Source organism: Danio rerio, chromosome 7, assembly GCF_052040795.2.
Source record: "Danio rerio strain M-AB ecotype USA chromosome 7, GRCz13ab, whole genome shotgun sequence".
Taxonomy (NCBI): Eukaryota; Metazoa; Chordata; class Actinopteri; order Cypriniformes; family Danionidae; genus Danio; species Danio rerio.
In genome coordinates this window covers 27,944,074-27,955,320 of record NC_141027.1, presented here as the reverse complement: position 1 = coordinate 27,955,320, position 11,247 = coordinate 27,944,074, and the positions used below count along the sequence as shown (strand labels likewise).

The 11,247-nt window shown below is 36.0% G+C and overlaps 1 protein-coding gene across 2 annotated transcripts in view; it reads right to left on the bottom strand.

The window, feature by feature from the left end:
• The window catches only part of rras2 (RAS related 2), a 51,608-nt gene continuing 40,361 nt past the window's right edge, over nt 1-11,247 (bottom strand). Inside the window, exons 2-6 of one of the 2 annotated variants that reach the window (XM_087259331.1) lie at nt 9,545-9,632; nt 8,172-8,274; nt 5,899-6,007; nt 4,913-5,031; nt 1-3,905 (exon numbers count right to left, since the gene is read on the bottom strand). In XM_087259331.1, the coding sequence (XP_087115457.1) occupies nt 3,818-3,905; nt 4,913-5,031; nt 5,899-6,007; nt 8,172-8,239 (384 nt within the window). In that variant the 5' untranslated portion in view covers nt 8,240-8,274; nt 9,545-9,632 and the 3' untranslated portion in view covers nt 1-3,817. 2 annotated transcript variants of the gene reach the window in all.

The following is an 11,247-nucleotide window of genomic DNA, read 5'->3' as shown; positions in this document are numbered from 1 at the left end:
TCACAGATAAATCATAGAATTTATTATAGCACCAAAGGCTATACAAAGGGAAGGAAAGATGTGTTAAACAAATAAAACACAGTATGGTTTGGATGTACACAGACTCTGGGACGAGGAAGAGCCATGCACTTCTGTTCTTACTCGCTTTCATCTTTAGCCATTTTGCCGTTCACTGGTATAACGAACAAGGTTTTGTGTAGGATATGAACCTGAGTTCATGGACTTATTCTACGTTATACACTATGAGGTGGACAGCTAGTTGGGTGGTTTATCTGCTTCAGTTCACCAAAAAAGCCACAGTTCCACATACATTGACCTTTTCAGTTAAAAACAAACTGAGATAATTAAATACTCCTCTTTACATATACACAGTTGTGCCGCAAAAGCATTTTTTTTTCTTCACTTACAAACATATAAAAATACTCATTACTAGTCTGATAAGAAAATAATGTATAAAAGTATATAGTAAAAACATTTAATCATGTCCATTCAAAAGATCACTTCCATCTTTTTTCTTATATTACATGATGATAAAACACGAAAACTAAAAGAGTTTTTTTGTATCCCTCATACAGAAATGCACGCTGGAAATAAAACAGAAAGATGAGAATAAAGTGTGACGATGCCATAGTGATATGAACCCTCGGTGTATGAATTATCAGATAACAAACACCAGATTTAAATGTGAACGTCACACAGATGTCAAACCGGATTATAAAAAAAGGCCAGTCTTGAGGGAATGTGTGTATATGGTGTATGAATTCTCTCGTGTGTGTGATATATTTTAAAAAAAAAGTCTTATTTTGTTCTGATTATGTGCATGAAACAAAGTTTAAAAGATGCCTGTGATGTCAGCAGTTCAACCGTCCCCCGTCTTTACACTGATTCAGTCACTTAAATGCTTTTCCAAACCAACTTTTAAAAAGAAAATCACTGCAAAAGTGAATTGAAAATACAAGGCCAGAAAAACACACAACTTCTCGTGGGGTACTTAGCAGAGAACATACAGGCTTTTGTGCACAACTGCGCGAACGTAGTCCGAACAATGTGAAAACACTGTATATGGTGGAACCTGAGTCTGGAGAGAGTCTGTAGAAAGTCTGAGCTGAGAGTCAAGAAGGCTTGAACAATCTGGCTACATGTACAATACATTTCACAATCATAGAAGTTAAAGGGACAGCTCAACCAAAAAGATGAAAATTGTCATGTCATTCCAAACCTCTTTGACTTTTTGTGTACATATATATTTTTTGTCCAGCCTTAGTCGGCCATAAACCTACATTAAACCCTATAGATTTCCATTTAGCAAAAAAGTAAAATAATAATATTAATGTAGATACACATACACACATACAGGTGTTTGACCATGACACTGAAACACTGGCCAATTTTAGTGTTGGAGGTTTCATTGTTAAATTCGACCAGCCTTGTGGCCAATCCTCATTGACTGACATACCAGAGAGCTAACGCGGATTGTCTCCAAAAAAAAAAACATAAAACAATAAGACACTCTTGTGTCCACCAAAACTGTTCAATCTGAGCTCCTCAGGGTCAATATACATGGCCAGGCCTTTGAAGTAATCTTTGGTCACTCATGCCAATGCCAAATGTTGGTCTCAGTGGTGCCAGCAGCGAAAATCTTGGGCTGTGGACAATCAGAACCATGTATTGTTCTCTGATGAGTCCACCTTAACTGTTCTTCCCCCATCCGGGAGAGTTACGGTGTGGAGAAGCCCAAAGGAAGTCTACCACCCCGACTGTTGCATGCCCAGAGTGAAGCATGGGGGTGGATAAGTGATGTTGGGACTGCAATATCATAACATTTCCTAGACACAATACTATTGCTAAATGGGCGTGTCAAAGACTACCAAATCATTCTAGAGGACCAAGTGCACCCAATAGTATAAATATTATATGCTGAAGGCAGTGCCATGTATCAGGATGATAATGCAACAGTTCACACAGCAAGACTGGCGACATAGTGGTTTGATCAACATGAAAGTGAATGGCCTGCACGGTTACGAGACCTAGATATTATTGAGCCAATTTGGGGTGTTTTGAGGGAGTGAGTCAAGAAACGTTTTCCTCCACCATCATTATGTAGTGACCTGGCTACTAGTCTGCTAGAAAAAAGGCTCTAAATCCCTCTGGCCAATGTGCAGGACCTACACCATACTAATGAATTATCGTGGTCAAAGCAGGCGTTTCAGTTTCAGTTTGTGAACTATCCTTTTAAACTATGGACCTTTTTTAGCAGAAAACCTCTGGGTTTCTTACGGTGTAAAATTTTGTATTTGTAATTGTTTTTAAATTTACATAAGATTACACTTAAATTGACCTTTCTAAAAAAGTACAGTATGTCATATTGTTTAGCTTTGAATATTCAAAATGGCCATGTGAATACCATGTAAAATAATTATGATGCATCCTTCTGACATTTTTATCACAAAATTTTTAAGTAAGAACTATAGATTCTAAGCAAACTACCCAGTATCTATTTTAAAAGGTTGCATGTGTGTTTCAGGGACCAATATTTTGGTTTGGAAAAGTCCCAGCAGGCACACAACATCATAAGATATTATTATAAGATTAGATTTAGATCATGACGTCAGGTGACCAAAATTCAATGTCTAGCCAGCATCTAAGGACAATGTTATTTTGATGTCCAATAATGATATCCAATTACACTGATATTTGGTTGATTTTAGGTTGTGTTGAAAAGTGACCAAAATCTAACGTCTGATGTCATAGTTGTAACGTCCACACAACGTCAAGGTGTAACATGAGTAAACGTTGATATTTGGTTGATTTTAGGTTGATTTTAAGTTGGACGTTAGACATTCTGACATCAACCTGCTTTTCATTTACAAACAAAATCCAACATCCCCACGACGTTGAGGTAAAGCGTCAATATGACATCATGTTGATGTTTTGTGCCTGCAGGGGTTTAACATGAAACAAGAGTTTAAATTTTCATTCTTTAGTCGAACTATCCCTTAAAATAATCAAATCCATACACGCCAAGAAGCCTTAAAATGCAAAAAAGCAGACCAAAAAAAAGGCATATCGAGAAATAAAACAAGAAATTAAAAAATTAAAAAACGACTTCACTACTGACAAAGTTGGCATCATGTTAGAGGCTATCTATATATGTACATTTCTGCGAGTATACATTACCATTTTAACACATGTCAAAACAAGCTGGTCAAACTCGCGCGCACACAATATAAAGGTGGTCTCAACTCACACAAATTTTCACTTATGTACAATCGCTGCTTAACATATGCAAGTAAAAACAGATATGGCACGACACACACACACACAAACAAAGCTTTAGAACGTCATCTCTAAAAGACCGATGACTAAAAGTAGTCATTCGCAATCCCAACGGTGTTTCGTTTAATCCTTTAAATCGTAGCAAGAGTACAAATGTCACAAGGCAAGAGGAAACAAAAATCCTTCGAAATACAAAAAAAAAAAGAAATTGTGTGTGTGCGCGTGTGTGTTTTTGTAATAAGCGATGTTTAGTGTTGGGGCACAATTACCATATTCTAGGTCACGCTGATGTCAGTACTCTAGTTGAAGGTAGAATGGTGAGTTCTGTCAAGATTTTGTCAGTTTGGTTCTTCTAGTAGTGAAGTCCTGGAGGCACAAAGGCCCCCTGATAAGGCTATGAGAGCGACTGCTGATTTGAAGACATGCACATGTAGAAAGGCAGCGAACTGATCCGCACAGGACGTGATGTCAGAAGGCAGGGTGTGTGTGGGGGGAGGGGCCGGTGACAGCAGCTGGGTGATTGGCGGCACTTGGCGGCCAATCAGAAGATCACGCAGTGGCAGCCACTCTTGTCCTTTTCTTTGCGCGTGGGCTCTGGTGAAGGTGGACACTCCTGCTCCTGGAACTTCCTATAAAAAAAAAGAGAGAGAAAGACTGTATAAAGTCTGTATAAACACTCTCTTCATTCTCAAATTTAATGAAGATCTGATGCTCTTACAGTAGGAGACATCTGGCTGACAAATTAATTTCCTTCAAGTTATTCATTCATTCCTTTAAATCATATTCCCTATATTTATCAGGGGTCGCCACAGCGGAATGAACCCCCAACTATTCGGGCACATGGTTTACACAACCCTGTACTGGGAAACACCCACATACTCTTGCGTTCACACACTACGGCCAATTGTGTTTACCTAATTCACCTATACCCTATGTCTTTGGACTGTGGGGGAAACCAGAGCACCTGGCGGCATATGAACCCAGGGAGAACATGCAAACTCCACACAGAATTGCTAACTGGCCCAGATGGAACTTGAACCAGCAACCCTCTTGATGTGAGGAGACAGTGCTAACTAATGAGCCACCATGCCACAACCCAATTTATTAAAATATTATCCTGTTGACATATAACAATCCAGGGGAAAAAGTCTTGAAATGTGTAAGATATGTAGGCCGGTGTATAATATCGGCTACTGGGAACTGATTGGTTCGTTGGAAGATGGACGTTGCTAACAAATGAAAAAACTGATGACAGAACTAAAGCAAGGCAGAAATGAGTTGCACTGATAGCCCCGCCCTACACGATTAATAGCCCAGTTCACATATATTAATCCTTTAAACTTTATCAAATGCACAGATTTTCAAAGCTAGCAAGCACACTATTCCATTTTAGTTACTGCTGTTTGTGTGCTGCCACCATCTGTTGAAAACAGCACTTTTTTACACAAAGACACAAATACACACACACACACACAGGTTTGCTATCCTGGTGGGGAAGTCCCCAGAAAATGTGTGCATTCAGGTTTAAATCCCCACCAGGATAATACAACATTTACACACACACACACACACACACACACACACACACACACACACACACACACACACACACACACTCTCTCTCTCTCACATTTACCTTATGACTCGGACCAGTTCGTGGAAAGCCTGGTCTACATTCATCCGGATTTTAGCTGAGGCCTCCATGTATGTGACTTTGAGTTGTCGAGCGAGCTGCTGTCCTTCCTCTTGGGTCACCTGAACAAAATAGTCATCCTCCATTAAAATGCAGCACTTTTTTTTTTTTACATTTAACTTTCTGATTGGCTAAACAATTATATTGAATGTCAAATATACCATGAAGTAAAAAAATAAGCATACGTTTATCAATTTTCTTTAACTCTGTAATCAATAATCCCCCTTGCATTTTTCCCAAACTTGATTGAGTTTGTTTCTTGGTGAGGACAAAAGAAGATATTTTGAGGAATGTTTTGAAGCCATTGACCTCCATAGTATTTATTTTTCCTACAACTGGTAACAGGTTTTAAGCTTGCTTTAAAATAGCTTCTTCTGTTAAGAAAAAAAAACTTAAAACTCAAAAGTTTGGAACTACTTGATGGAGAGTAAACAAATTTTAAAAACTGTCCCTTAATTTTTGTTAACTGTCCCTTTAAATCAGTAAACTGGGACAGGCTGATGTTCTCCGTTCTATCACTAGGTGGCAGTGTAACACAATCTGAGTGTCCTTTAATGGCACAATGCACCCAGTAACCCCATATATTTTATTACAAGCTCTCTCCCTCACAGACACACTGATATTTTTCACTCTTTCAGCACTCTTCATTGATTTTTCAGGACTGAATTTCATCCACACTTAATTGCATCTTAACAGCAACATTGTGTACTGTAAGAACGTGTATACAGTACTGTAATGTGTCATTTTACAGTACTGTAATGTGTCATTTTACAGCAAAAACTGTAGAGACTAAAAGTCTACAACAGATACAATAAAGTACCAAGTCATGCTATGATTTCAGTGCAGATAAAGAGTGTTGAGATCGACATATTGTTTCTGATTCAGTGTAGTTCTCTGAAATGACACTATACGTGATTCAAGTCACTCACTTGTCTCTGTTGCTCAAGATCAGCTTTGTTACCAACTAGAATCATGGGAAATTCATCTCGGTCCTTCACTCTCAAGATCTGCCGTTGAAACTTGTAGATCTCTTCAAAACTGAGGAAAACAAGGTGATACACAGCCATTAAAAACTGCTTGAAAATGGCTGTAATTGCTCTAACTAATTATTAGACTAATTGTAATTGCTCTAACTAATTAAAAAAATACTGTATATATAGTTGAAGTCAGAATAATTAGCCCCCCTGTACATTTTTTCCCCAATTTCTGTTTAACAGAGAAAATATTTTTTTCAACACATTGCTAAACAAAATAGTTATACTAAACAAAATAACTCATCTCTAATAACTGAATTAATTAATATTTGCCATCATGAAAGTAAATAATATTTTACTAGATATTTTTCAAGACACTTTTATACAGCTTAGTGACATTCTTATCTAGGTTAATTAGGTTAGGTAGGCATGGTTAGGGTAATTAGGCAAGTTATTGTATAATGATGGTTTGTTCTGTAGACTATCAAAAAGAAATATAACTTAAAGGGGCGAATTATATTGACCTTAAAATGTTTTTTTTATTATTAAAAACTGCTTTTATTCTAGCCAAAATAAAACAAATAGGACTTTCTCCAGAAGAAAAAAATATTATCAGACATACTGTGAAAATTTCCTTGCTCTGTTAAACATCATTTGATATCAATATATTCTGCAATGAAAACACACACACAAAGCGGAGCTCTTTTTCTAAACTAACCCTAAAGCAAGAAAAGTCTAGCAAGGACTGCAAAATTGGCTATATGGAAAACAAGGGACAATAAAGGCCTAGGGTTGACAGAACCTGATCCTTAAGTATTGTTTTTGTGTTTGATTGCAGCAAGAATAAGAATAGAACTGGTCTCTAAATATAATGTTGATGTATTGAGTAAGGAATAAAGTAAATTCAGGCAGTTTTGTTCCCGCAGAATAAATCCAGACAGGCTTATCATTCAGGCTTTATAATGGTAAATAAACGGGCTCAATGATGGACTGACAAAAAAAAAAAAAAAAACATGGCATATTTCTGTGGCTGCAGATTTCACATGGGCCTAGTTATTAGTTTCAGCAGAAATATCTCAGAATAACATAATTTAGAATGTCAGAACTGACGAATGTAATCATTTTTAATGGCATTTGAGTGTATTTTGGATATGCTTAAATCAGGAATGTATTTTAACAAAAAAAGAAACTAAAATGATTTTAAACCACCTCTTAATTCAATGTATTTTATTTTTTTATAAAAAGAAATTAATATTTACTTTTGTATTTTTTATTAAATTTATTTAGTTTTTGCATTTTATTTTAAAATGTTTTTATGTTTTTTTATTCAATTAAATTAAATTAATTTTCAATAATTAATCATTTTTTTATTAAAATCACATTTTTAATATTGTATGTACTTAATTTTTTTATTTTATTTATTTTATTTTTAAACATTTTAAAATATATAATTTTTTAAAATGTTTTATTATTAAACTGAATTCATTTTAATTTAATTAATTTTTATTAAATTCAATTTAATAGAGCTTTATTGGCAAGACTTGTGTTTGTGTCTCACTCTCTTTCTGTTCTGGCCCACAGAGCAGCATCACAGTACACAGGATGACACAAGGTCACCCAGTTCTCATGCCGTTACTATAAACTTTCCAGTAATGCTGTCAGATGACTGAAAGCCATCATAGAGAAAGAGAGAGAGAGAGAGAGAGAGAGAGAGAGAGAGAGAGACAGAGTGTGTGTGTGTGTGTGTGTGTAAACTGGGAAGAAAAGGACACTGATATGAGCTCTCTGTTGATTCTAACAGTTCGAGCCGTTTAAATGTCATTCAGGAGGAAATGCTTGTCATGGACTCTGGAGAGTGTGCTCTGAGAGGTCTGTGCCATCCGTAATGTAAACGGAGGAAGGAAAGTCTGTTTACAGCATAAACACAAACTGGGACAGACCGAGAGGGCACAAACACTCCCACAACGACCAAATACACACTGCTCTGCAATGTGCGTGAGATCTATTTACTGTAACTGCAGACAAAACCCTGAGGTGTAATTAAGCATCATCTCTAATTTTACAGCTACAGACGGCGATGTGACTGAGTAAAGGGAGGTGGTTTGATGTGAATTAAAAACGGCAAGCCTGAAACTGAATGAAAGTGAAACTGAGACAGGCCGTGTGGAGGGAAAGGGGAAGAAGGAGAGAAAGTTGAGAGAGAAAGCGTGAGTGGAACGTTTGCTCACCTTCCCCGGTCGGTGACAGAGAAGACCAGAAGGAAACCCTCCCCTGTCCTCATGTATTGTTCTCTCATGGCTCCGAACTCTTCCTGTCCTGCTGTATCCAGGACTAACAAACACAAAACCACCATGTTAGCATTTAGTCACATTAGCACTGTAGCTTTGATCATCAATAATAGCTCCATAGCTGTGCTCTGTCTTGTATTTTTGGCAGTTTTGAACTGACTAGAGTATTTACTGACATGTAAGAATCTTAAATAGAGAGTAAATAATAATCGTATGAAGAGACCAAAGTTTGCTTCCTTTTTTAACCGCTGTCTTAAATGATGCCTGCAATACTGTGAGTTAGTGGCCTATTCTGTTATCAAAGACTTGTTCACATTAAAGTCAGCATGAATTACAAATTCATATTATTTTGTACTGTGCTGTTTTAAGAAATAATGTCAAAATGCTTTTTTTATGGTGGCCGAGAGAGTTTATTGATCTGCAATTTAGGAAAGTGTATGCAATTACAAAAAACACCAGCAAAATAAGAAACTGTTTGCTCTAGTAGAGAAAAATAAGTGTTTTATTTCTGAATATTTTAAAATTAATTTGAAAAAATGTTTAAGGTAATATCTTTTCAGTTCCTTTTTTAAATAACTCTCAATGCATTTTAACAGTAAGAAGCTATGATACAGATTATTGAGCTGACACTTGACTACAAAAATAAATTGCAAATCAAATCGAAAAAAAAAAAAAAAAAAAAAAAAATCGCAATATCTATCAAAAAATAATAATAAAAATAAAAATCGCAATCAGATATTTTCCCCAAATCGCCATAGCTGTGCGTTTTCCTCTCAATAACAAAATAAACTCACGTACAAAAAAGAGCTGAGAAAACAGCATTATCTACATAATATAATAATAATAAGAAGAAGAATTATTTCATGAGCAGCAAATCTATATAAGATAAGAAATATTTCTGAATGATCATTTGACACTTAATACTGAAATAATGACCATCACAGGAATGAATTATTGACCTTATGCTTCACGTAAGAGCTGGCCCTTAAAATCTTTTTGTCTTCAGACTTTCGATCTCATTCACTTCCATTGATTTGTAGATGTTAAAAATAGCTCATTATGCTGCTTGATGTTGCAACCTGACATTTTCCTGATATACTATTCTGCTTTTAATGTATAATCATGAATAAACTTGTTTGTGGAGGAAGTAGTTAGACTGTTTTCTGCCGTTTGTTATTCCTAGTCATTTCTCCCATAGCTACTGAATCGGAAGTTCTAAAACAAGTGCAAAAACAAGCGCACTTCTACATTGTAGAATAATCCTAAGATTTATTTAAGAATCAGACTCCTTCGTCCATCAGCAGTGTACTTACTATCCAGCCGTGCAGGCCTCTCGTCAATCACACACTGCTTTGTGTACGAGTCTTCAATCGTGGGGTCATAGTCAGTGACGAAGTATGACTACACAAAAACAGAAAGAAAACAACATAAGGAACTTCAAAATAAAATATACAGTTCAGGCATAACATCACATCCAAATTTTTTGTTAGGATTACATCTGGTCACCATAAAACAACCTCATCAGATTTTGATGCTTTAGACCAGGGCTGCTCAACCCTGTTCCTGGAGAGCTACCTTCCTATAGAGTTCAGCTCCAACCCTGATCAAACACACCTGAATCAATTAATTAGGACCTAAACAGCACTTGATTATTACAGGCAGGTGTGTTTGATATTGGTTGCAAATGAAATCTTTAGGAAGGTAGATCTTGACATCCATTTGAATGTGGTCTTGTCATTGGCCCATCAACATTTTCTGCTCGTTATCATACTATTTCATAACTGTAACAAGAGGCAATTTAATCATAACTTAATGTTAAATCAGCTATCATAACATTATTTATCGATATGCAGCTCTTTTTGCATTTTCTGAATCTATAAAATGTTCTTAAAACAGCATGTTTGTAATGAAGAAAAGACGTAAAATCGCTGTGTAATTCATAACTGCTGGAATCACCACAGCTGCATAATGTAAGTACAACTATAAAGAGGACGTTTTAATCCCGGTTTGTGGATGTAAATCAGGTTTATTTTGTACAGTAACAACGATTATCCATACAGTAGTGTATATTAGGTAGCAAGTAGTCTTTAAAATACAGTAGACAGTTCAACTTGTGTGAATTTTGCAACGACATTGTGTGTGACTCGTCATTGCAGAAAGGCTTGAATTAACACAACAACAAGTAAATCACACACATACACATCATGAAATGCTGAAAGTTTTTTTTTTTTTTTTCGCGTGCAGTATTAAATTCTATTAAAACACCGGTCCTTACTTCAAACTCGCATCCAATACCTCAGTTTGTTGTGAGAGCATGAATGAAACTGCCAAACTGCAGTTAAAGTTGAAAAATATCAAATGAAACACCCGAAATTACATGAAACTCCAGAAGAAAACATGGATAGTCTGGTGACGCAGTGATGTCAATTGATGTATGTGCTATAACATGCAAAAGGAGATAATGAAAGAAACATTCATTTAAACACATTAATCATATTATTGTCCTATTCAGATTAAGGAAAATAATTTGATTACTGATGTCCAAACGTAGTCACTGACTGCTTATTAATGACAAAGGAGAATCAAACACACGTGTCGTAATGGTGGTTGGGATGAACCAGCTAATTTAAAGCACAGACTACAAAAAATAAAAAATAAACGGCAAAAATTTCCTCAAAACTCAATGTTAACATTTTCAGCAGGGTATAATAAATTACCTGATGGATATTTTGAGCTGAAACTTTACAGACACATTCTGGATACACCCAGGCTTATCTTACACCTTGTAAAGTGGCTAAAATAGGAGGCCTTAAACTTAAGCTTTGACTGAGATATGTACGAGCATAAAGAGCATTTGTTTTGGCTCACACTCAAAACAAAACACTGAAATAAAAAATATGAACATGGGAAAGCTCAACATTACAGCAGATTTGAACACTGCAGTCAGTGTAAAAATGGAGTAAGTCCAAAAGTCACATAAATTTACACAATGTACAAATGGAAAAGGATGATTAAA